The 27432-nt window shown below is 45.6% G+C and overlaps 1 protein-coding gene across 1 annotated transcript; it reads left to right on the top strand.

The window, feature by feature from the left end:
* Positions 1-2548: 2548 nt before the first annotated feature.
* On the top strand, positions 2549-3186 carry LOC119287714 (histone H3.2). Its single transcript, XM_037567309.1, has one exon. The coding sequence runs from the start codon at positions 2606-2608 to the stop codon at positions 3014-3016; it is 411 nt and encodes a 136-aa protein (XP_037423206.1). The 5' UTR covers positions 2549-2605; the 3' UTR covers positions 3017-3186.
* Positions 3187-27432: the final 24246 nt, after the last annotated feature.

The raw sequence follows: 27432 nt of genomic DNA, 5'->3' as shown, positions 1-27432 counted from the left end.
CCGCGCCCATCCCTCTCCCCTATCTATTTAACCCTTGCGCCTCCCACCCCAGACCACACCACAGCTCAAATCCCGCGCCGACAAAGCATCCCCACTCAAACCCTAGCCTCTGTCCCCCTCCTGCTTCGATGGCCCGCACGAAGTAGACAGCGTGCTCGACTACGGGGAGGAGGAGCCAGAGGAGGAGAAGGAGGAGGAGCCAGTGCCTGCTCCGGCGAGGAAAGGGAGAAAGAAGAAGCGGGCGGCCAGGATCGGCGAGCCGCGCGTCAAAAGAGGACGAGTGCCTCACCGAAGCGTGGAAAATCGTCTGCCTCGACCCGATCACCGGTACGAACCAGAACGTCGACACGTATTGGGAGCGCATCAAGTCCGAGTTCGACGAGCGCAAGCTCGTTGACCCCTACTTCAAGGGCGTCCACATGCAGCGCGGCTCGAAGGCCATGGCGAATCATTGGGCAATCATCCAAACGGCGTGCAACAAATGGCATGGGATCGTCGAGGAGATCACGGCTTGCCCGGAGAGCGGTGCCAACATTGAGGGTCAGGCATGACACGCCTGTCTCGCGCTCATTCTTTCGTCGTGGTACGCCGTCGTCTGTTGTTCTTCGGCGCAAATGGTGCAGATGTTCGTCATGTATCGCCAGGACAGCAGCACCGACGCCGATTTCAAGTACCTCCACGCGTTCTCCCGGATCAAGAAGTGGGCGGAAGTCCGACGCACCCTCGCTAAGGCCAAGGAGACGTACAAGCCGGACGCGCCGACGCCAGGCGCGTCAGATGGGCGCCCGGACGGGAACAAGCAATCCAAGACGGTGAAGGACGCCGCGCCGGCTATCGCGTGCCTGCAAGAGTCCATCGAGCAGTGCATCGTCGACGCCCAGACCCGCGCTGCCTAGAGGGAAGAGAAAACCAAGGAGAGATGGTCGGCGTTGATGCTGAACAATGCCGTCAAGCTCGACCTGCTCCGGACCAACGTCGCCGCAAAGAAGAGGAACACCGGCTTGGCTTTCTTGATTGGGAAGGTGGGGACATGCCGGCGATGGACGAGCAGGTCAAGGCGTGGTACTTGGCGGAGCATGGCCTCATCCTCAATCAGATGCCGTCGACGGCGCCAACTCCCACGCCGACCCCAACGCCGCCGCCTAGCCTGAGCGATGATGCCTCCACGGCGCCCAACACAAAAGCCGCACCGACGCCGTCCAGCCCGCACACGCCGACTCCCACCAGTCCGATGCCGGAGGCCGCCGCCGCCGTTTGATGCATTGCCTATGCATCTTTTCTTTTTTGCACGCCGAACTTTTTATTGATCGCCGAACTGTGGCAAGGTGACCGCCGATCGCCGGGACTTTGTTGCGTTGATCGCCGGACTTGTGGGGTTTTTTGGTAGCGGGAATGGACAAGTTTGAATTACCGACGCCTTCGGCGCGGCACCCGGGGGCGTGGCTGGGACCTCGATCGCCCCGAGGGCCTAAAAATCGCCAAGCGTGCGTCTGAAATAGCGCCGGCCTATGCGCTAGGGGGCCGAACGAGTGGAGTTGCTCTTAGGCCGTGTGACTTTATTCATAAAACGGGATGAAAACATATTTTGACAAGAATATCTACTATCTCTTCCATCTCCACTAGAACATGTAACATATGGTTTGCGATTACCACATGTATGACCGGACATGACTATCTTCTTCTCAGTTTTCGACACTTCTCAACAACTAACAAAGAATATAAAATGATGTTCACAAAAAAAAAAGAATATAAAGTGATGCGTGTTATCCTGGAACAGGGCATGCCATTCCTATACAAGTATACATACATTTGTTTTTCCATGACGAAGCACGAGATCGTACCTTGTATAAATCTTCATTTTTTCTAAGTGGTCATAAATTTTATAAACCAGAGAAAGAAATACAACTGCGTCCAAAGAGGAAATGTATCTCTGGACACTTAAACACTTAAGGACGAACAATTAAGGGTCCCTTCGAATTGTATTTTTTTTAAATGTAAGAGTAGGAAAAATACAGTACAAGATTAAAGTGCCATGTCATGTTGAACCCTACCAGACTAGTGAGCCCCAGAAATTTTGAGCATTCGACCTTATAGAACTGAATTGTATAAAAAAGTTTGACTGAATGATTTTTTCCCTGAAATAGAAAAATCCTAAAGCTTTATAAGGGTAAATATCCTTCAAAATTCATATGAAATTTCTTTAATTAAAATCAAGATTTTCCCACAGAACCGAATTTTCTATGCGTTCCCGCGCCCACGTGTGCACCGAAACGCGATGATAGCGCGGGAACACCCCACCCACGGATCAGCTTCACACCACACCTCGGCCAGCCAATCACGTCACACGAAACACCCTCCCACGGATCGCCCCCCACGATCCGCGTGCTCACCCCTAAACCCGATCCCAGCCGTCCATCTCCTCCCGATCCAACGCTCCAAACTTCGTCTCCCTCCTCCAGCCCGCGCCTTCTCCCCCCAAAATTTCCCCGACCCGCGCCCACCCCTCGCCTATTTAACCCCGCGCCTCACCACCAGACCACACCACAGCTCAAATCCCCCACCGGTGAAGCATCCAAACCCTAGACTCCTCCCCCCACCAGCTCCGATGGCCCGCACGAAGCAGACGGCGCGCAAGTCCACCGGCGGCAAGGCGCCGCGGAAGCAGCTGGCGACCAAGGCGGCGCGCAAGTCGGCCCCGGCCACCGGCGGCGTGAAGAAGCCCCACCGCTTCCGCCCGGGAACCGTGGCGCTCCGGGAGATCCGCAAGTACCAGAAGAGCACGGAGCTGCTCATCCGCAAGCTCCCCTTCCAGCGCCTCGTCCGTGAGATCGCGCAGGACTTCAAGACCGACCTCCGCTTCCAGTCCTCCGCCGTCTCCGCCCTGCAGGAGGCCGCCGAGGCGTACCTGGTGGGGCTCTTTGAGGACACCAACCTGTGCGCCATCCACGCCAAGCGCGTCACCATCATGCCCAAGGACATCCAGCTCGCCCGCCGCATCCGCGGGGAGCGCGCCTAGGTTTGGCTGTAGCAGTTCGTGTCTTGCGATCTGGTTGTAAGGAAATGTGCTGGCTGGGTTCCCATGTAGTGTTGATATGATCTTTCTTCTCGTCTCTGGTGATCTTTCCTGATGTAGTGTGATGCTGAAACGAAATGGCAATGAAAAGTGCAGTTATCTTCGGATGCAAATTTGTCCTGTGGTGTCATTTCTTTGCTGCTTAATTGTTTTAATCATGTCTTGCTGATTAGATGGTTGAAGAACACATGTCCTGAATTAGTGTTGCACTGATGGGATTGAACAATGCATGATCTAATTGATTTAACACTGTCGCTTGGATTTGGTGATTCTGTTAGTCTGCTCTGTTATTTCTTCTTGGTTGCTGTGAGATTCAGTTGTCTTTTTCCTATCAGGTAATTTTGTACACTATGCAAGGCAGATTGTCTTTCCATTTTCACCTTGGGCAGGTTGAGAAGGAGATGGACTGGATTCCTGATCTGTTGAAACCATTGCCAGGTGCATATGGCAATGAACATGAGCAGTGTGTCTGATATCACCAAGGTGAACTTCTTGTATCCAATTTTGTTTGTCCTTGCTTTGCAGTTCTATAGAGATATACAGTGGCAATCAGATCTCTTTCAGTTTAGGCATCTACGGGAACGTTCAGAAACAATTGCCTCTTCATAACTTTACTAGCAGTGCATGGGTTTGGGTCCCGGGTGTGGATTTTTGTCTAGTCAAAGGATCAGCAGTGGAAAATATTTTTTCTGAATACGATGTGTGCTGGGTGTCTCTAGTGTTGATATGATGCTTGCTGTCTGGTGATCTTTCTTTCCTGCGTTGTGACGCTGAAATGAAGTGGCAACGAAAACTTCAGTTCTATGATGCAAATTTGTCCTGTCGTCTCATTTGTTTGCAGCTTAATTTTTTTTGGTCATCTCCTGCTAACAAGATGATGAAAAAAAAATACATGACCTGAACTAATGTTGTACAGATGGTATTGAACACTATTATATTTTGGTTTAACATTGTCGCTTTGATTTTGGTGATTCTGTCGGTCTGCTCTGTTATATTTTGTTTGGCTGCTGTGATATTCAGTTGTCTTTTCTCCTTCTGGAAAATTATGTACGTGCGACTCAGAAGCGAATAGCAGCAGAGCTCGGGGGCAGGATGCCACGGTGAGAAGTAGTGGATTCCTGCTGTTAAAAAACATTGCCAGGGTGTACATTGCCTCTGATATCGCCAAGCTGAACTTCTCATATCCATTTTTGTTGGTCCTTGCTGTGCAACAAGCGCTTCTCCGCACTAGCAGTTCTATAGAGATATACGGTGGACAATCAGCTCTCTTTCAGTTCAGGCATTTATGGGAATGTTCAGAAACCATTTCTTGTTCATTACTTTACCAGCAGTGCATGGATTTGGGTCCTATGCATGGATTTTGTCTAGTCAGAGGAACAGAAGTTGAAATTATCTCTCTTAATACCATCCATCTTTCCCTTGCTATATTTGCAATATTACCTTAACATGTTGCTATGACTTGTTACCGATGTACATTCTGCTAGTGCTGTTACAGCTTATTGCGCCGATCCTATACAAGAACAAAGGTAAACACAAAATAAGCCAGTGTATGAGTTATGAACTGAAAAAGTATGAGGGATTCAACACTGAATAGAGACACCATATGCTGCTACCATGTTGCCTACAGCTTTAGAATTAGATGCATGAAAATTTTCATGTGACCTGAACATGAGTAATTTGTTTCCTCAAGGTAAAGTGATCCAAGCTTTTGTATTTTGCGAGGCTTGTTAGGAGTTTCATTTATGTCCGTCAGTTTGTTTTAGAATTATAAACACTTGCTGGGTTAAGCTGCAGGATTGAAAGATTCTCAAACTATGTTGGCATTTTTTGTTGTTAGCATGTATAACTGACTTTGTTTGGCCCAACTTCAGACAAGCTAAATGATTCATACTGTCCCCATTTCCTAGCATTTTCGTGTGTGCACTCAACCTCTGTTATTCCTTCCAGTTTGTTCTGTATCATATCAATTATCCATGGGGATTTGGGGAATCAAAGTCTAAGCATATCTGTTAGATCAGTAGATTGATGTTGCAAGTAAAATTCCCACTTTATTATGTGATTTTTGGCTGCCTCAGAGAACCAACATTCGTCTGTGTATTCAGACTGAACATGATCAGATTGGCAAAGTTTTTGAAGAATTGACTGCCTTTGAAGCTAAATACCAGAAGCTGAATGAACCATTGTAAACAGAGGTACGTTTCAGATCCCCCTCCCCTCCCCTCCCGCGACGCTCCCGCGAGCGTCGGGGGAAACCCTAGCTCTGGCCTGCGGCCCTCCTCCTCGCGCCTCCCTCCCCTCGGCGCCGCCCCGACGTACTGGTGGGCTAAGCCCTGCCACCGTGGGCGGTGACGAGGTGTTACTCCGGACGACGGTCGCGGGATCCAAGATCGGGCGGCGGCGCGGCAGCAGCAGGTGGCAGAGACGTGGGTCGCGGGTGGCGGCGTGAAGGGGCTGGGGTGCGGTGGGCTCCGGTGGCACTGACCCTGTCGGCATGCGGCCAGATCTGGGCCCAGGCGGCGCGGGCCGGGAGCGGCGCGAGCTGCGGGTGTCCGCCTCTGCCGTGGCCATGGCTGGTAGGGGCGGAGGCGCAGCGGCGGTGCTGCTGGACATCAGGATTTCTATGAGACAGTGCTGCTGGACAAGAAGCCAATAGTCTGTGATATGAGATGGGTGGACTGGAAATATATCAAGGAGAATGAAGAACACTATCTTGGTGTGTTTGACAGTTTCAAGGGTTGTGGAGTGGATACATTTGTTGGGCAGAAGCTCACAAAGTGGAATGATGAGCTCATAATGCAATTCTACTCCACAACACACTTCTATCCAGATGGCAGGTTAGTATGGATGTCTGAAGGTACAAGGTACCAATCTACTATTGAAGAATGGGCCAATCTGATCAATGCACCTAAGGAGAAATAGGATGACTTGGATGTCTATGCCAAGAAGAAGATGGATCACAACACTGGCACATATGTACAAGGAGATCCCAGATGCTGCCGTTGAAACACACAAGTTTGGATCAGTACATTACTTTCTGTCAGGTCTGCCAACCATCGACTGGATCCTCAGGCACACTCTTTTGCCTAAGTCAAGAGATCACAATATGATCAGAGGCCATGCAATCAATCTGCTACACTTATTTGATGTGCCTCAAAAGTTCAAGGTCATGAGCCTCATAGTTGAAACTATCAAGAGGACATTTGCTGACCAGAAGAGAAGTTGTGGGTATGCCCCACAGATCCAGGAGCTGATTAACTCCAAGATGGGCACTGACACATACTTGTTGGACAAGGATCACATGCCTATCTATCCAGTTTTGAGGACAACCAAGTGGTTATGGATGAAGATGAACCATCTTCTGTGCAAGCACAAACAAAGAAGGAGAAGGCAAGGACCGAGAAGGCTGCCAAGATGCCAACTATTGACGAGGCATCTGAGTATTTCCTGAAGAGCAAGCAAGATCAGCTTGGCTACTTGATTGCATCCACTCTAAGGATTGAGAAGGGGTTGGCCACCTTGACTCAAAACCAGGAGAGCCTGGAGAGGATCATGGAGGAGAAGTTCTATGACTTGGATGTGAAGGTAATTGAGATCCAGTCTGTTGTTGAGCCACTCCAAGATGACATGCAGGAGAGGAAGGGCAAGACAACCACTGAGGCATTTGTTAGAGTGCCTAGAGCTCAGAGATCAGCTGCAGTGCCAGTGACAGACACAAGAGCAACTTCATCTTCACCTGCTACAGCTTCAGTACCACCAGCTCCGGCACCTACTCCACCAGCTCCAACTTCATCAACTGATGCCTTCGTTCTTGGAGTCATTTCTACACCACCACATCAAGACCAAGCCTGAGAGTCGACATAGTACTATGCATTTTCTAAGAACTTTTTGGTAACTTGTTGCCAAGGGGGGGGGGATGTATAGAACATAGGCTTCGAGAGAGAGTGTCTGCTTTTTATTCTCTCTTGTTTTGGTGGTTGAACTTTGTTTGCTTTCGCTTGTTTGAGATACTTTATGTCTGTGTGATACTTGGATGATCATGTGTTTGATCATATGCTACATTAATGCTTGTTGGATGATATTATCCTTTTATCTCTATATGATCATTCACTTTGCTTGGTGATGAGTGCATGTATTTTGATTATTATCATTTTGAGCGCTCCACCAAGATGTATGTGACATGGGAGAGGAACTCATGATCCTAACTCTATGTGCATTTGCAGTCCAAAGCAAATCTCAATCTATGCACAAATTTAGGGGGAGCTCTCACATTTCACATATTTCTCAAAGCGACAATGCTTTTCAATCTTATTATCATTTGTCGAAGCTTTGATCTATATGTTGTCATCAATTACCAAAAAGGGGGAGATTGAAAGTGCAACTATCCCTATGTGGTTTTGGTAATTCCTAACAACATATAACTCATTGAGCTAACATTATTTCAGATAAATATTTCAGGAAAAGCTCAATGAATGGCATGGCATGGATGAGAAAAGTGGACCCCTCAAAATGCTAAGGATAAAAGGATTGGCTCAAGCTTCAAGCTCAAGACTCTACATTTTATATTTTAGTGATCCAAGATCACATTGAGTCTATAGGAAAAGCCAATACTATCAAGGAGGGATGAGGTGTTGCTTAATGAGGTTCTTGCTTCATAGTGCTTAGTGATATGCTCCAAAACCCTCAACTACTTTCCCACATCCACATATGACCTAAACATAAAGTCCAACTCGGACCCACTGATTCTTTCTATCCGGCGCCACCGAGTTCAGATGTCATAGCCACTGCCACAAACCCTAGGCAAATCGGTCTCACCGATAGGGATCTCGGTCTCACCGAGATGGGATTGTAATCTCTTTGTTTCCCTTCGTAACGTTTCGGTACCACAGAGATGAGCGATCGGTCCCACCGAGATTGCAATGTAAACTCTCTGTTTCCCTTTCGTAACATTTCGGTCCCACCGAAATGAGCGAACCGGTCCCACCGAGTTTACCTGACCAACTCTTTGGTTAGCTTATTACCAAAATCGGCCTTACCGAGTTGGTGTAATCGGTCTCACCGAGATTATGTTATGCCCTAATCCTAACCATATCGGTCCTACCGAGTTGCATGTAGGTCCCACCGAAAACCCTAACGGTCACTAGGTTTACTGAATCGGTCAGACCGAGTTTCTCAATTCGGTCCCACCGAGATTGGTAGATTGTGTGTAACCGTTAGATTTTGTGTGGAGGCTATATATACCCCTCCACCTCCTCTTCATTCGTGGAGAGAGCCATCAGAACAAACCTACACTTCCAACTTACATTTTCTGAGAGAGAACCACCTACTCACGTGTTGAGACCTAGATATTCCATTCCTACCATATGAATCTTGATCTCTAGCCTTCCCCAAGTTTCTTTCCACTCAAACCTTCTTTCCACCAAATCCAAATCCTGTGTGAGAGAGTTGAGTGTTGGGGAGACTATCATTTGAAGCACAAGAGCAAGGAGTTCATCATCAACACACCATTTGTTACTTCTTGGAGAGTGGTGTCTCCTAGATTGGCTAGGTGTCACTTGGGAGCCTCCGACAAGATTGTGGAGTTGAACCAAGGAGTTTGTAAGGGCAAGGAGATCGCCTACTTCGTGAAGATCTACCGCTAGTGAGGCAAGTCCTTCGTGGGCGACGGCCATGGTGGGATAGACAAGGTTGCTTCTTCGTGGACCATTCTTGGGTGGAGCCCTCCATGGACTCGCGCAGCCGTTACCCTTTGTGGATTGATGTCTCCATCAACGTGGATGTACGATAGCACCACCTATCGGAACCATGGCTCAAAAATCACCGTGTCTCCAAATTGCGTTTGAATTCTCCAAACCCTTCCCTTTACATTCTTGCAAGTTGCATGCTTTATTTTCCGCTGCTCATATACTCTTTGCATGCTTGCTTGAATTGTGTTAAGATTTCTTGACTTGTGCTAAGTTTGCTAAAATCTGCCAAAGACTAAAATTGGGAAAAGGTTAAGCTTTTATTTGGTCAAGTAGTCTAATCACCCCCCTCTACACATACTTCCGATCCTACAAGTGGTATCAGAGCTTTGGTCTCCATTTGCTTTGATTTCCATATCTTTTGGTGGTCATAGCCTTGGTTTCACAACCTAGGAGAGTATGGCGTCTAGCAAGGGAAGCTACCACCATAGAGGTCCTTACTTTGATGGTACTAATTTTGCTAGTTGGAAGCATAAGATGAAAATGCTTATTCTTGGACATAACCCTGCCATTTGGGCTATTGTGTGTATTGGCTTGCAAGGTGAATTCTTTGATGGGAGAGAACCGAACCGTGAAGCTAGCATGGAATAATTGAAGATGCTGCAATACAACGCTCAAGCTTGTGATATCCTCTTCAATGGATTGTGCCCCGAAGAATTCAACGAAATCAGCTGTCTTGAGAATGCAAAGGAAATTTGGGATACTTTGATTGATATGCACGAAGGTACTGACTCCGTCAAGGAATCCAAATTGGATGTGCTTCAAAGTCAACTTGACAAGTTCATGATGAAGGATGGTGAAGGCGTCGCTGAAATGTACTCTAGGCTTGCTCTCATCACAAATGAGATTGCCGGCTTAGGAAGCAAAGAGATGACCGACAAATTCATCATCAAGAAGATCCTAAGAGCCTTGGATGGAAAATATGATACCGTGTGCACATTGATCCAAATGATGCCCAATTACAAGAATCTCAAGCCAACGGAGGTCATTGGAAGAATTGTTGCTCATGAGATGTCACTCAAGGATAAGGAGGAGCTGCACAACAAGTCAAGTGGTGCTTACAAAGCCTCATGTGAAGCTCCCACATCATCAAGTGAGAAACAAACCTTCAAAGAAGAATTGAGCCTAATGGTGAAGAACTTCAACAAATTCTACAAGAGTAGAAGCAAGGAAAGAAGTTCCAAGTCAAGGTCCTACAATGATAAAAGATCTTCTAGTCGAGATCGAAATTGCTACAACTGTGGAAGACCCGGACACTACTCCAATGAGTGTACGGCTCCCTACAAAAGAAGAAAAGAATCACCTAAGAGGAGAAGTAAAAGAGAAGAATCACCGCCAAGAGAGAGAAGGAGTAGAGATAATCGTTATGAACGAAGAACATCCCGAAGAAGCAAGGATTCAGAAAGGAAGGACAAGTCATCAAGGAGCTACACAAAACTAAGACATCAAGCTCATGTTGCTTAATGGGTATCCGGTTCCGACTTCGAACATCACTCCGAGAGAAGCTATCACTTTGACTCCGAACATACTCAAGATGAAGGTGTTGCCGGTCTAGCACTTGTGTCAACCAACTCCTATGACATATTTGATTCACCAAATGAGGGACTTGGAAGATGCTTCATGGCTAAAGGCCCAAAGGTAACACACCCCGAGTATGTTGATTACAATAGTGATGAAGATGACTTGCTAGGTGATGATGATTTACTTATTGACAACTTTAGTGATGAATACTATGATGAAACGTTAATTAATCATGCTAATCAAGATAAAACGAATGACAATGACAAGGAGAAGATTGAGCTCCTAACTAAAGAACTAAACACTCTTAAGTTAGCTCATGAAACTATCTTAGGGGATCATGAAGAACTTTTAAGGACTCATGAGAAGTTACGCTTTGAAAAGCTCAACCTTGAGCAAGAGCATGGGTTCTTAAAAGCAATCAATGATGATCTTCGCAAGAAAAGTTCTTCTTACATTGCCAAGCGTTTACTCTTATCTACTTACATGCCTCAAGTCAAGTCTAGTAACAAGAACAAGAAGGATTCTTCCTCTAGTAGTAACAATAATCATGCTAAATCCAATGTTGTTGCTTCTAGTAGTTCTCTTGATTCCACTAATGATTCTCTTAGCCAAGTTACACTTGAGCAAGAAAATAACTTATTGAAGGGAATTATAGAGAAAGGTGTTTACAAGAGCCTTGCCGGGAGTAAGCAATTCGAGGAAATTGTACGCAAGCAAGGAAGGCACCGGAAGAACCAAGGTGTTGGTTTTGAACGAAAGTTCAATGCCAATGGAGTTGAGTGGGAAGAAGATCAATACCCCAAGACGAAGTTTGTTCCACAACAAGAGAATTATGATCCTACTTCCTTCAAAGGGACACAAGATCAAGATGACCTTCCACCACAAGACCACAAGCAAAAAGGCAAGGATGAGCTTCAAGAGGAGATTGATGCATTTGAAGAAGCTCCCAAGGCCTTGGTCAAGTGGGTTCCCAAGATTACGTCAAGTTCTACTTCATCAAGTACGACTACAACTCCAAGGATTCCCATCAAGATGGTGTGGATCCCGAAGAAGAAGAACTAGAGAGTTCTTGAGGGTGACTCCGCCAACAAACTTCACTCATATCATTTTGGCAAGGACAAGTGCAATCAACTTCCACATCTTGCACTAGTTCATGGAGTCACAAACCCTCTTGTTGGTAAGTCACAAACCCTCTTGTTAGTAAGACAAGGGACAAGGTAACCTAATGCTTTCATAGACATCATATTGTGTGTGCATCACTCTATGTCTATGGATATCCTTGTTTGTTCCTTGTGGGACTAACCCGTGTAGGTATTGAAAGTGCAACTCACTCCAAAGGATTGCTCCAAATGATCTACATCAACATTGAGCATCCACATCTTCAACACCTACATGAAGTCATCATCGACAAAACCCAAGGTTAGTTTATCCCCCTAAGGGGGGATCTCACATCTAGGGGGAGCTTTACTCTAAGAATTGAGTTAAAGCAACTCTAATGGTGTGAACACATCAATGCATTATGTAAAAGTGGTAACCCCACTTGAGCTTAAACAATGAGTATGACCTATGATCAAATGTTCTCATTTGACTCCTAAGTCAATATACTCATATATAGATGACCTAGTCATCGCCAATTGCTTGATAGATGCTAGAATTGGTTGTGCATGCTTTGCCACATATTTCATTTGTCATTTTATTGTGTGAGCATGTTGGTTGCATATTTCACTTATTCGAGGACATCCACTTGTAGTTTTGCTTGGTTGGTTTCTTTTTCTTTTGCCAAGTGGATGGACAAGAATGCCTAAGAAACCTTCTCTAGCTATCTATGCTTTTCTTGTCTCAAACTCTATTCATGCCACATCACAAAATTTGATCAAGTTAGATTCGAACCACTCTGTGTGAGGAGCACTCGGAGTCCCCGATTCGTCATGGACTTAAACATCCAAAACTTCTTTGTGTGTTTCGGTCTGACCGATTCTTCCATTTCGGTCATACCGAGATCACTAAGTCGATCTAGGTTTTCAATCTCGGTGCAACCGATTTGAACATTTCGGTCCCACCGAGTTGCAGTAACTGCTTGTAGTAATGCATCTCGGTGCCACCGAGTTGTTCCACTCGCTCACACCGACAGGGTCGGGCTATATATACCCACGGGCAAAATTTTGGAAATTTTCTCCGAACACTTTCGCCCGCGCTCAGCCCGCTCTGCCTCCAGGATCTCTGGATCGTCCTCCTCGTCGCCAGCCGCCTCCCGCCGCTGGTCTCCGCCGCCGTCAACGGGAATCAACTCTGCCATTGCCGCCGTAGCGAGTCCATCGCTGAACTAGGGTATGGACTTGATCACTGTGCTATCCCTATCTGATTCCTAGCACATTGTGTTCGCCATGAATCTTGCCACGATTGAAACTATCTCATCTAGTCAAAACGCTCCATAGATTAGGTTTGGATTGAAAATTTAGGGTTAGGTTTCCGTCGAAACCATCTCGGACCCACCGAGTTGTAGAAATCGGTTCCACCGATTTGGCCAAGGCCATTGCACATGTGATTCTCGGTCTGACCGAGAATTGCAAATCGGTGTGACCGAGTTCAGGACTTTGTGAAACCCTAGCAGTCTTGGTGCCACCGAACTGTGACTCAGTCTGACCGAGTTCACTAGTTTAGGTTCCTAAAGCTGTTTCGGTATCACCGAGTTTACAAATTGGTAGATCTGAAATGCTTTCTGTGGAAAACTAAAACTAAGTTTTTGACTCATTCTTTTGCAAAAACCTCTGTATTTTGTGATGCTCATCCCCTCTATCTCATCTATATCTATTCACAGGGTCAGCTGTCAGTGTTTGCAACATGTTTGATCAGAGTGACAGTCAGAACAGGGAAGAGGAGCAGGTTTCTATGAGTGAGGGCACTAGTCCCTCTAGTTCCTCAGATGAGGGCAGCAGGAGCACCCCAAGCAACTTACCCAAAGCTGCCACCAGAAACAGGAAGAAGAAAACCTCAGACTCTGAGGATGAAGACTATGTGGCAGAAGAGGATGAAGCCACATCCAGGAAAGTGCTTAAGAAGGAATATGGCACAGCTGCAGCCACCAAGACTGGTCTGAGAAGGAAAATCCCAGCCAAGAGGACTCCTATGCTGAAAGTCAGAGCATCAACTCAGGAAACTGAGAGATTAGAACCCAAAGATCCAAAAGTGACTGAGAAGAAGAGGAAGGAAAGGGTCAAGAAGACCATGGCCAGGGTTGTTGGAAAGCCTTCCATGATGGAAGAGGAAGAAGAAGAAGCTGCTGCACCAGCTCCCAAAGCTCAAAAGCTTATGGGTGATGCCATCAGGTCAGGGGCTGCTTCATCAAAGCCCAAAGAAGCACCCAAGGCTGCTTCCAAGCCCAGGACTGCACCTAAGAGGAATACTAGGAACATTCCAGATGCTGAGAAGAACAAGGCCCTAGTGCCTGAAGTTGTTACTGAAGAGGAAGATGATGAAGAGCATATCTTGAGAAAGTTGAAGCCTAAAATTCCAGATCATAACGATGATCATCCTGTAGCTGAGAACATGAAGCTGAGAAAGGATGCATGACTCAGACAGTGGAGGTTGACTGATACTTATGCAGTCAGGAGGAGAACTGCTGTGGACTACAGGTTCCATACAAAGGAACATCAGGATTTCTATGAGACAGTGCTGCTGGACAAGAAATCAATAGTCTGTGATATGAGATGGGTGGACTGGAAATATATCAAGGAGAATGAAGAACACTATCCTGGTGTGTTTGACAGTTTCAAGGGCTGTGGAGTGGATAAATTTGTTGGGCAGAAGCTCACAAAGTGGAATGATGAGCTCATAATGCAATTCTACTCCACATCACACTTCTATCTAGATGGCAGGATAGTATGGATGTCTGAAGGTACAAGGTGCGAATCTACTATTGAAGAATGGGCCAATCTGATCAATGCACCTAAGGAGAAATAGGATGACTTGGATGTATATGCCAAGAAGAAGATGGATCACAACACTATGGCACATATGTACAAGCAGATCCCAGATGCTGCTGTTGAAACACACAAGTTTGGATCAGTACATTACCTTCTGTCAGGTTTGCCAACCATCGACTGGATCCTCAGGCACACTCTTTTGCCTAAGTCAGGAGATCACAATATGACCAGAGGCCATGCAATCAATCTGCTACACTTATTTGATGTGCCTCAAAAGTTCAAGGTCATGAGCCTCATAGTTGAAACTATCAAGAGGACATCTGCTGACCAGAAGAGAAGTTGTGGGTATGCCCCACAGATCCAGGAGTTGATTAACTCCAAGATGGGCACTAGCACATACTTGTTGGACAAGGATCACATGCCTATCTATCCAGATTTTGAGGACAACCAAGTGGTTATGGATGAAGATGAACCATCTTCTATGCAAGCACAAACAAAGAAGGAGAAGGCAAGGACTGAGAAGGCTGCCAAGATGCCAACAATTTATGAGGCATCTGAGTACTTCCTGAAGAGCAAGCAAGATCAGCTTGGCTACTTGATTGCATCCACTCTAAGGATTGAGAAGGGGTTGGCCACCCTGACTCAAAACCAGGAGAGCCTGGAGAGGATCATGGAGCATAAGTTCTATGACTTGGATGTGAAGGTAACTGAGATCCAGTCTGTTGTTGAGAAACTCCAAGATGACATGTAGGAGAGGAAGGGCAAGACAACCACTGAGGCATTTGCTAGAGTGCCTAGAGCTCAGAGATCAGCTATAGTGCCAGTGACAGACACAAGAGCAACTTCATCTACACCTGCTACAGCTTTAGTACCACCAGCTCCAGCACCTACTCCACCAGCTCCAACTTCATCAACTGATGCCTTCATCCTTGGAGTCATTTCTAAACCACCACATCAAGACCAAGCCTGAGAGTCGACATAGTACTATGCATTTTCTAAGAACTTTTTGGTAACTTGTTGCCAAAGGGGGAGAAAAATGTATAGATCATAGGCTTCTCGAGAGAGTGTCTGCTTTTTATTCTCTCTTGTTTCGGTGGTTGAATTTTGTTTGCTTTCGCTTGTTTGAGATACTTTATGTCTGTGTGATACTTGGATGATCATGTGTTTGATCATATGCTACATTAATGCTTGTTGGATGACATTATCCTTTTATCTCTGTATGATCATTCACTTTGCTTGGTGATGAGTGCATGTATTTTGATTATTATCATTTTGAACGCTCCACCAAGATGTATGTGACATGGGAGAGGAACTCATGATCCTAACTCTATGTGCATTTGCAGTCCAAAGCAAATCTTAATCTATGCACAAATTTAGGGGGAGCTCTCACATTTCACAACTTCTCAAAGCGACAATGTTTTACAATCTTATTATCATTTGTCGAAGCTTTGATCTATATGTTGTCATCAGTTACCAAAAAGGGGGAGATTGAAAGTGCAACTATCCCTAGGTGGTTTTGGTAATTCCTAACAACATATAGCTCATTGAGGTAACATTATTTCAAGATAAATATTTCAGGAAAAGCTCAATGAATGGCATGGCATGGATAAGAAAAGTTGACCCCTCAAAATGCTAAGGATAAAAGGATTGGCTCAAGCTTCAAGCTCAAGACTCTACATTTTATATTTTAGTGATCCAAGATCACATTGAGTCTATAGGAAAAGCCAATACTATCAAGGAGGGATGAGGTGTTGCTTAAGGAGGTTCTTGCTTCATAGTGCTTAGTGATATGCTCCAAAACCCTCAAATACTTTCCCACATCCACATATGACCTAAACCTAAAGTCCAACTCGGACCCACTGATTCTTTCTATCTGGCGCCACCGAGTTCAGATGTCATAGCCACTGCCACAAACCCTAGGCAAATCGGTCTCACCGATAGGGATCTCGGCCTCACCGAGATGGGATTGTAATCTCTCTATTTCCTTCGTAACATTTCGGTACCACCGTGATGAGCGATCGGTGAAAGTGCAATCATGCCCTTAATCATATTTTGATGTTGATGACAACACATATGCTAGGGACTAATCATGTTTATCAAGTATATCTCAGGATTATGTCTCAAAGACCGTGTGCATGGATCATGACTAGGGACAAAAAGCATATAACTCAAGAATGGAGATACAAGACATTGACTTCGTTTATGGTTTGTTCTTGAGTATAGGGATCCCGCACTATTAAGAGGGGATCGTTGGATCTAGTGAAAAACTTGCTCAAAATCCACTGTTCCTATACTTTGCCTCCGGACGTCCGGTGCTCTACGGACGTCCGGTCCCTCTCAGCCGCCCAGACGTCCGGCTCCCTCCGGTCATCCGGTGTTCCTTACAGAGGGGTTTTTACGGATGTCCGTAACTCTCCGGACGTTCGGTACTTTCACAACAGAACCATTTTTTCGGATTTCTGGACTCTCCGGTCGTCCGGGCTCCGGATGTCCGGCCCGTCTCGGACGTCTGTGTCCTGTGTACTGGGTCATGGCTCAAAGGTTCACAGCAGCCGGTCGTCCGATGACTGTCGGACGTCCGGACCTATTTGTGCCTCCGGACGTCCGATGTTCTCCGGACGTCCGACCTATCCTGTGCATTTATGTATCCCAAACAGTCACCTTTTCTCACCTACTATATATATATATATATGCCTTTCCCTTCCACGGGATAAGGTTGACCATTTACTTTGAGCCTAACAAGAACACTCCTCATTCTCTCTCTCATTCACCTACACCAAATCCTAGATCCCCAAGTGTTCTAGGAGCATTTGAGAGAAGTTCTCCAATCAAGTGATAGATCCACTCCTTCCCCTTCTTTGCACCAAAGGAATTCCTGATTTGAGCAAGTTTTGAGTTTCTTCCCAACATTCTTATTACTCTTGGAGGTTGGAGACTCCTAGGCGGTAGGAGTCTTTCGGAGAGGAATCAACCGTTGTGATTTCCCCCGGAAAAGTTTGTAAGGGTTTGGAGATCACCCCAAGGTCTACCACTAGTGGTTGAGAAACGCCTCCGTGGTGTTGTCTTAAAGGGAGAGTAGGGTAAGCCTTCGTGTCGTTGTTGTGCCTTCGTGGTAACATCCACCTCTCTAACGGTGACTAGCTTCCCTCCAAGGAAGTGAACATCGGCATACATCCTTGTCTCCCGGAGTTGCGGTTATTCCTAACCCTAACTCTCTACTTGTGGTTACTTATCTCTTTGCACTTACTTACATCATTTTGTGCTTGCTTACTTAAGTGCTTGAGTTACTTGCTTAGTATTTAGTACTCACTTGCAATTGTTAGGCTCACCTTCATATTCCGCACTATTGCCTAAAATTGCTAAGTAATAATTAAAATTTGTAGTTCTACCTATTCACCCCCCTCTAGGTCCATCTCGATCCTTTCAATTGGTATCAGAGCCTCGTGCTCTATTCTTGTGGCTTAACCGCCATAGAGCGAGATGAACCCAGATGGGACTCCCTTGGTTGTAGATCCTAAGGATAAAGGCGAGGCTTCCTATGAAGTCAAGTCCTTTACGTCTGAGGATCTAGAACAGGCCCCTGCTAAGCAAAAAGAGGAGCATGATGCTTCCCTTGAGGCCTTGGTCCAAATGAGATTAGCCACGGTGCTTGCACCACTCTCGGGTGGTGTGGCTTCGAGGCCAACTGTGCCTACTCCATCACTTGGTCAACAACCTCCTAGCAATGAACACGCCAGTGTTCCTTGGCTTTATGCAAGACCTCAGGTTGAGAAACCAAGATATAATCCTCAAGGCAAACCTCCTTTACTTAGTGCCACTTCCGATTTTGCTTTGTGGAGAGTTGCTATGCAGGATCATCTTCGACATGGGAACGATGAGATGCTGGAGATCATAGAGTATGGCTATCATGTGGTTGATCCAAAGAACCCCACACCAAGAGAAATATATGACAAGAACCTCAATGACACTGCAATCATATGTATAAGGAGAGGTATGGCTGAAAAGCAAAGGAGACCGTTCATACACATCACATGTGCCAAGGAACTATGGGAAAGTATTATAAGATCCAAGACTGGCACCTCTACCCTCCGGAGTGCTCAATATGAAATTGCCAAGGGGCAATTGCAAAACTTTTGTATGGAGAAAGGTGAAACCCCCAATCAACTCCATGAGCATCTCATGACTCTCACTGCCGATATTGAGTCATGTGAGTGTGACAAGACACAAGATGGATTCAACATGACTAAGCGTTTCCTTGTGGATAAGTTGCTTCATGCTCTTGCCCCATATCACCATCAAATGGTGTGGGACATAAGACAACACCATACCTTCAAGGAAATGACTACAGATGACATCATATCCACCTTTCAACTATTTGAAGAGTCGAAGGCTAATGCCAAAAACATCTTGCCATGCATGGTTCCCCATCATCAAAGGTCAATCTTGCATTGAAGGCCAAGCATGTAGGTGAAGATGAGCAAAGTGAAGAAGAAGAAGAAGATGATGATGATGATGAAGATTGTGATGAGATTGAATCCGACGAGGGCCCTTCATATGAAGACATGGCTCTCTTTGTCAAGAAGTTTAGCGCGGGAAAATTCAAGGGAAGATTTCCAAAGAAGAAAGTAAGAAAATGCTACAACTGTGAAGAAACCAACCACTTCTCCAATGAGTGCCCTTATGAGAAGAGAGAAGATAAACCAAGGTTTCCCAAGACCTTTCCCAAGAAGAAGTTGCCAAATCCTTTGAACTCCAAGCTCAAGAAGAGAGATGGAAAAGCAATGATTGCTCAAGAAGAATCCGATCCGGATGATGTTAGTGGTGTTGCCGGAGTTGCTCAAGACTCTCAAAACACCTTGAGGTTAGTAAACAAGAGTGGTGACGTGGTCACCTACAACTACATGAAAGATTACAAGGGCAACGCTCACAAGTGCCTAATGGCAAAGGCCATGGTTGAAGATGGAGAGGACCAAAGCTCTTCTGACAAGGTCAAGGTAACTCCACGATCAAATCCTCCTCTCTTCACTCCATCTACTCCTAGTGATGAGTATCTTGATGCGGAGGATAGTTATGAGGATGATGATCTAGATGATCCTATGATTGCTAAACTTAATAAGTTCATGTTCTACCTCAAAGGAAAGAAGCTCACTATGTTTCGTATGCTTATGGAGATGGTGAGTAAGCACACCATCACCATTAAGGAACTCAAAACTCTCGTCTCTGAGGAAAAGGGAAAATGTGAAATCCTTGAGCGGAAAGTCCAATATGAGGAAGCACGAAATGATGAACTATGCTTAAAAATTGGTGCAAATATTGATGTTCACACTAATGATCTTGCCTCCTTAAAAAAGGCTATTGACTCTTGCGAAGAATTAATGAATGATAAAAGTAAGCTTGTAAAGTCTCATGCTTCTCTATCTAAGGATTGTGAGCTTCTATCCGTGTCTCTCAAGACTAAGGAAGGAGAGCTCACCGTTCTTACAAAGAGTTTTGAGACACTCAAGCTTACTTATCTTGAAACTCTAGCCAAGGCTTACTCTTCTCCTATTATCAATGTTGATGCTTGTACTACTAACTCTAGTAGTGATGTAGCATCTATTCTTGAGGAAAATCGTTTTCTCAAGGCTCAAATCGAGAAAGGTCTCATGACATGTGCTTAAGGGCAAAAGAATCTTGATGAGATATTGAGTCAACACAATGAGGTGTTTGCCAAAGAGGGACTTGGGTTTGACCCAAGCACAAGCAAGAATAAGACGTCCTCTCTAAAGTGCACAACTCCTCTAAAAGATACATTTGTAAGAGAAGGGCACAAGGAGAAAGGTAAGGTTGTGAGTGGGAAGGCCACAAGGGGCATGCCCACTCTCAACAAGCCTAAAGAGTTCATGCCTTCATCCTATGTACTTCGTAAGAATAAGGATGGAGAAGTCTTTGCAAAATTTGTTGGCCCTCGAAATGCATTCCGGTTCTATGCTATTTGGGTCCCTAAGACCCTTGTGACTAACTTGAGAGGTCCCATTGCAAAATGGGTGCCTCTAACCAAGTCCTAATTGTGTGTAGGTTTCCTTCTCTGGTGGAGTGCAATGGGTGATTGATAGTGGATGTACAAATCATATGACCGGAGATAGCAAATTTCTCTACGATTTCATGGAAGCTATTCAACCATTCATGAGCATTATGTTTGGTGGAGGTTCAAAAGGACAGGTACTCGGTTTGGGCAAGGTGGCTATCACAAATGACATGTCTCTTGCAAATGTCATGCTTGTCCAATCCCTTAAATACCACTTGCTTTCTGTTCGCCAATTGGCTTCTGTTGGTTATGATACACTCTTTGGACTAACGGATGTGAAAGTCTTTAAGAGAGATACTCTTGAAGTGGCTTTTGTTGGAGAGTTGGATGGCAACCTTTACACGGTTGATTTCTCGAAAGAGAGCACGTTCCATGAAACTTGTCTAATGGCCAAGGCTAACAAGGGGTGGCTATGGCATCGCCGGGTAGCCCATGTCGGCATGAGAAATCTTCAAGATCTCTTAAAGGGGAATCACATCCTTGGACTAACCAATTTCTCTTTTGAGAAAGATCGTGTGTGTAGTGCATGCATAGCCGGGAAGCAACATCAATCAAAGCACCCACCCAAGAACATAGTATCTACTTCAAGGCCCCTGGAGCTCCTTCATGTGGATCTTTTTGGGCCTCCTTCATGGGATAGTCTTGGTGGGAAAAAGTATGGGCTTGTCATTGTTGATGATTACTCAAGATATACATGGGTGTTCTTCCTCAAGTCCAAGGACGAAACGAAGATCACCTTCATTGATTTTGCCAAGCAAGCCCAACGCAAGTTTGACAAAGAAATCCAGGCAATAAGAAGTGACAATGGCTCTGAGTTCAAGAACTATACATTGGAAGAATTTCTTAGTGATGAAGGGATTGAGCATCAATATTCTGCTCCATACACTCCTCAGCAAAATGGTATAGCCGAAAGGAAGAATCGTACACTTGTAGAGATGGCAAGGTCCATGTTGGATGAATACAAGTCACCACATAGTTTTTGGGCCGAAGCTGTCAACACCGCATGCCATGCATCAAACCGGGTCTTCCTCCGCACTATATTGGAAAAGACTTCATATGAGCTTCTCACTGGAAACAAGCCAAATGTCAAGTACTTTCGTGTATTTGGGTGCAAATGTTTCATCCTCAACAAAAGAGAACGGTTAGGAAAATTTCCATCCAAAACAATTGAGGGTATATTTGTTGGCTATGGATCAAACTCTCACGCCTATAGAGTCTACAACAAATCCATTGGATGTGTTTTAGAAACTTGTGACGTGGTGTTTGATGAATTTAATGGCTCCCACGGGGAGCAAGTTAATCTAAGTGATGTAGGTGAAGAAGATTCTTCTCAAGACATTTTGACCATGGGTGTTGGTGCACTTCTTCCTATGGAACAAGTACCTCATGATGATGAAGACGAAGATGAAAATCTCACACATCATCAAACTACTTCAACTCCCATACCATCACAAACTCCTATTGTCCAACCGGTGCCCTTAGTTCAAGTAGAATAAGATGATCAAGTTCTTCTTAATGATAATCTTCAAGAACAAGATCATCATCAAGTGCAAGAACAAGAAAGTCCAATCATTAATGATGAACCTCAACAAATGCAATATGAACAAGAAGATCTTCCTCCACACATTAATGATCCATATGTTGAGGACGTGGATGATGGACATGAAGTTGAACCTCGTGAAACTCTTACCTCTATCATGCCTCGAGTGGCCGGTCGTGTTGATGTTGACAAAATTCTCACCGGCATATCGGAAGGTAGAGTCACTCGTAAACATTTGACAAACTTTTGTGCTCACTTCTCGTTTGTGTCTAGTATTGAGCCCCTCAAGGTACAAGATGCATTGATGGACAACGATTGGCTAGTTGCTATGCAAGAAGAGTTGAACAGTTTTGAGCGCAACCAAGTATGGTCATTAGTCAAGAGACCATCTACCGAGCACAATGTCATTGTAACAAAATGGATTTTCAAGAATAAGCAAGATGAAAATGGTGTAATCATCCGCAATAAGGCAAGGTTAGTGGCACAAGGGTACTCGCAAGTTGAAGGTTTGGACTTTGGTGAGACCTTTGCCCCCATTGCTCGTCTTGAATCCATTTGCATCTTACTTGCTTATGCTGATTTCAATGGCTTTACATTACATCAAATGGATCTGAAGAGTGCTTTCCTTAACGGTCCTCTACAAGAAGAAGTATATGTGTCACAACCACCCGGGTTCGTTGACCCCTTTCACAAAGACTATGTGTATAAACTTCATAAGGCTTTGTATGGCCTCAAACAAGCACCTCGTGCTTGGTATGATCATTTGAAGAAGTTTTTGCTTGATGATGGTTTTGTGAGAGGGGTGATCGATCCCTCTCTTTTTACTAAGAGGGACAAGGGTGATTTGATCCTATGCCAAATCTATGTAGATGACATTATTTTTGGTTCCCCTAACATTCATTTGTGCAAGAAGTTTGCGGCTTCAGTGACCAAGAATTTTGAAATGTCACTCAATACGGATTTGAAGTTCTTTCTCGGATTTCAAATTCAACAATTTCAAGAAGGAATTTTCTTATCTCAAGCAAAGTACCTCAAAGATATTCTAGAGAAGTTTGGTATGTCTGATGCTAGTCCATGCAAGACACCCATGCCAACCAAAATTGCTCTCACTGAAGACACAAATGGTACTCCTTTTGACCCCTCTACTTACCGCTCTATGATTGGTTCATTGCTTTATCTTTGTGCATCTAGATCAGACATCATGTTCAGTGTATGCATGTGTGCTAGGTTTCAAGCTTTTCCTATGGAAAGTCATCATAAGGCGGTTAAGAATATTCTTAGATACCTTGTTCACACCCCAAAGTTGGGCCTCTAGTACCCCAAGGATGCTAAGTTTGATCTCATTGGGTACACGGATGCGGATTGGGCTGGAGACAAAGTGGATCGTAAGTCCACATCCGGTGCATGTCAGTTTCTTGGACGATCCTTGGTAAGTTGGTCCTCGAAGAAACAACATTGTATTGCTCTCTCTACCGTAGAAGCTGAATACATTGCTGCCGCCAGTTGTGCAACTCAGTTGTTATAGATGAGGAAAACTTTGAAGGATTATGGTATCACCTATAGACATGTGCCTCTTCTGTGTGATAATGAAAGTGCCATCAATATTGCTGAGAACCCCAAAGATCATCTCCGCACCAAACACATTGATATTAGGTATCATTTCTTGAGAGATCATGTTGAAAAGGGTGATATTCACATCGATCACATTGGTACAGATTTTCAACTGGCAGATATCTTCACCAAACCTTTAGATGAAGCAAGGTTTTGTCGACTTAGGCGTGAACTTGGTATCTTGGAGCTTGACAATATTATGTGAAATCTAGTACTCATTCATGCATGAATCTAATGTCTTGTCATGATGTAGGCATATATTTAGGGGGAGGCATTCAATTCATGAATATTCTCACCCTACTTAATGCATAAAAAGAACCAACACTCTCAAAGTTACCATGGTTCTAGAACTATGGTGCTTTAACATGATGGAGTAGTGATTATGCACTCAAAGTTCAAATCTTTCCGTGTCATGTCACGTCTACTCATACATGGTGGCAGTAGCCACCACTTGTATCACTAGACCAATATTGGAATGGTATATGGATATTATTGATTGGGATAGGGTACTAGTTACTAAATAAAGAATTTTTTACTGTGGACGGTAATTGTCTTCTCCTTATCATGCTCAGGAGCACATACACTTGCACCTTGCCTCTTGTCAAATTCTGGCGTCGGACGTCCGTGGGTTCCGGACGTCCGTGTGTTTCTCCAATGCCGGACGTCCATAGAAACCCGAACGTCCGTAAATTCTTCTTTGTTGACCTCGCCCGGTCGTACGGTCTATCCGAGCGCCCGTAAAATCCTCTCTGGTTCCCTTAGCTAGCATTGACGCCGAAACGTCGGACGTCCGTAAGACTCCGGTCGTCCGTAATTTCTTCTCTGTTACACTTTGCACGGTTGTCCGGCCTATCCGGACGTCCGTAATATACTTTCTAGTGCCGTCTGGCCGGACATCCGAGGCTTCCGGCCATCCGTAAACTCATCTCTGTCATCTTCAATTTTTCTGGCCCCAGCTCCGGTCGTCTGGACTCCTATTCGACTCCGGTCGTCCGTAGGCTCCGGTCGTCCGGTCGTTTTCACCGGCCCCTATATATAGTGCGCTGTAGGGTTTCAGAACTTCTTCCTCATCTCCTCTCCACTGCTTCCCACCGCCGCCGCCGCTCCTGCCTTGTGGCCTCTCACCGCGGCCGCACGCTGCCGTGACCCTCGCTGGGGCTCCTCTCTGCTCGGGATCCGCTCTATGGCCTCGGTCCTCACCGCGGCTCTGCGGTCCTGCTTGGCTTCGCTCAAGCTCCGGCGGCCTCTCTCTCTCTGGTTGTTTGATTTGGTCCGGTCGCCCGTTTCCTCCGTGTTCCTCCCTTTAAGGTAGGACATATCTTTCCCCCTCATGCATCTACTCCTCAGTCTATGGAGGGGTGTTGATTTGTGTCTTCTTTCTCCCCTAGGTCATGATGCCTCGGACCAAGCACTCAGCTCGCAAGCAAGTCGCCGGAGGGCCGGCTCGTTCATCTCTTCGTGGTGGCTCCGATGACTCCCAGGAATAGGCTCGTCCTCGGAAACGTGCGGCTCGTCCTCCCAGCTCGTCTAGCGATTCCTCCTCGGAGGGGTCGGACTTTGAGGATGAACTTGAGGAGGTGGAACCGGCCCCGTTTGTTGGTGTTCGCGTCGCTGCACCCAAGCCGGGCACTCGTCGTCCAACCTTTCAGCCTCCTCCTCCTCGGGTGCAACCCCACGGTGATGCTCGTCACATCTCAATTGAGCCTCCATTACCAATCGGCTGTCATGTTAAGCGTTTCAACGAGGTTCCCAAAGCTTCGTTCTTAAATTGCGTCCCGATGTAGATCAATTTACTGTTGTTAGGGATTCTCAGGATTATCGCTTTCGCACTAATATACAGGCCGACATCTTCACCACGATTGTCATCCCTAAAGGCTTGTCACTCCATTTCTGCATTGATCTTGAGCATATTCGCACTCATCCGGAGAAATATCCGAGAGCTATTGAGCTCATTGAGTCTTCCAATCTAGCTGCTCCATTTGCATTTCAACATGATTTTAACCACGCTGCCATTCATCAATTCTATGCCACATGTTATTTTGCTCCTGATAACACTGTCACATGGATGACCTTAGACATTGCACTCACAGCGTCTTATGCTCAATTTGTCACTGCCCTTGGATTTTCCGACACTGGGTTCAAAATCCACAAGGATGACCCCAACCATAGGCCCAAGGGCATTGAGGTCTGTGCAGATCTTATTAGACCTATACCAACTTTTCTGACATTGAAAAACAAAAGGGTCTAAACCAAGTCTCCATTTGGTGCTTCCCATTCAACATCATTTATCAGTGTATCATCCGCACCATCTATCCCAAGATGGGTGACAAAGGCTCCTGCAGCAGCTATTGCATTGATCTCATGCATCACCTCTTTGCATCTCCTAAAGGGAAGATAAATGTTCCACACTTTCTATGGCATGAGATCCGCCTTGCTAGCTTCTAGCACAAGAGGGCTTTTCCTCATGCACCCTTTATTCAGGCTTTTATCGAGAGCGTAGCTCCTTTTCCCATTGTCTGCACTCATGTGCATGAGCGATGGGTCATTCCCGCTCACATGGCGGCTGATCATGTTCCTCCTCCTACCGCTACTGCTCGTCGCACCACCGCTAGTGTTCCTTCTCATGCTGCCCATTCTCCTTCCAGTTCTGCACCTTTTGGGCGCATTGCTCGTTTTCTTGGGAAGGCTCACTCTGCCATGATGAAGATGTTCACCTTCCATTGCTCCCAACACCACGATGTTGTCACTCGCATGGTAACTTCCAAGAACGCTCTGAAGGCTCGTCTGAGAGACTCCGGAGTGTATGATGTGAGTGACGATGAGCGTCTTCCTGTAAAGCCCCCTTCTGACTTTGGTTTCCCCTCCGGTCCTGAGTGGGCTGATTTCTTCGACAAGGCTGGTGGCAGTGGTGCTCATGATGATGATGAGGATGATCTCTGATGCTGCTACATTTCCCCCCATTCTTTATTTTTGGATATTTGATGCCAAGGGGGAGTAGGCTTTATATGCATGTTTTTTTTTCTAAGCTCATTATGTAATCGAACTTATTGTTATGATTGTGTTTAGCTTGTATTGAACCTAAACCTATGTTATGGGTTTGTCGAGACTGAGATTTGGTGAATCTATATGAAGTTTAATTCTTGATTATCTTGTGTATGAGATTTGGTTATATTGGGCATCACTTGAGGGGGAGCCCTCGTCATGTTTTTTTTAGTATCTATGGTATCACTGTGAGGGGGAGCTCACTCGTTGCTCATTCTTGATTATTGTTATTGAGCTCCACAACAAATACTTTGGATTACTATTATGAGTATGCATCTGAGTTGTCATCAACTACCAAAAAGGGGGAGATTGAAAGTGCAATCATGCCCTTAATCATATTTTGATGTTGATGACAACACATATGCTAGGGACTAATCATGTTTATCAAGTATATCTCAGAGTTATGTCTCAAAGACCATGTGCATGGATCATGACTAGGGACAAAAAGCATATAACTCAAGAATGGAGATACAAGACATTGACTTTGTTTATGGTTTGTTCTTGAGTATAGGGATCCCGCACTATTAAGAGGGGATCATTGGATCTAGTGAAAAACTTGCTCAAAATCCACTTTTCCTATACTTTGCCACTGGACGTCCGGTGCTCTACGGACGTCCGGTCCCTCTCAGCTGCCCGGACGTCCGGCTCCCTCCGGTCATCCGGTGTTCCTTTACAGAGTGGTTTTTATGGATGTCCGGAACTCTCCGGACGTCCGATACTTTCACAACAGAACCATTTTTACGGATTTACAAACTCTCCGGTCGTCCGGGCTCTGGATGTCCGGCCCATCTTGGACGCCCGTGTCCTGTGTACTGGGTCGTGGCTCACAGGTTCACAGCGGCCAGTCGTCCGATGACTGTATGACGTCCGGACCTATTTGTTCCTCCGGACGTCCGATGTTCTCCGGATGTCCG

This window comes from Triticum dicoccoides, chromosome 4A (assembly GCF_002162155.2).
Source record: "Triticum dicoccoides isolate Atlit2015 ecotype Zavitan chromosome 4A, WEW_v2.0, whole genome shotgun sequence".
Taxonomy (NCBI): domain Eukaryota; kingdom Viridiplantae; phylum Streptophyta; class Magnoliopsida; order Poales; family Poaceae; genus Triticum; species Triticum dicoccoides.
This window is presented reverse-complemented; position numbering and strand designations above follow the sequence as displayed.

Bases quoted from the DNA above. Each gene is read 5' to 3' on its own strand.
- LOC119287714 (XM_037567309.1), top strand. From the start codon at position 2,606: ATGGCCCGCACGAAGCAGACGGCGCGCAAGTCCACCGGCGGCAAGGCG.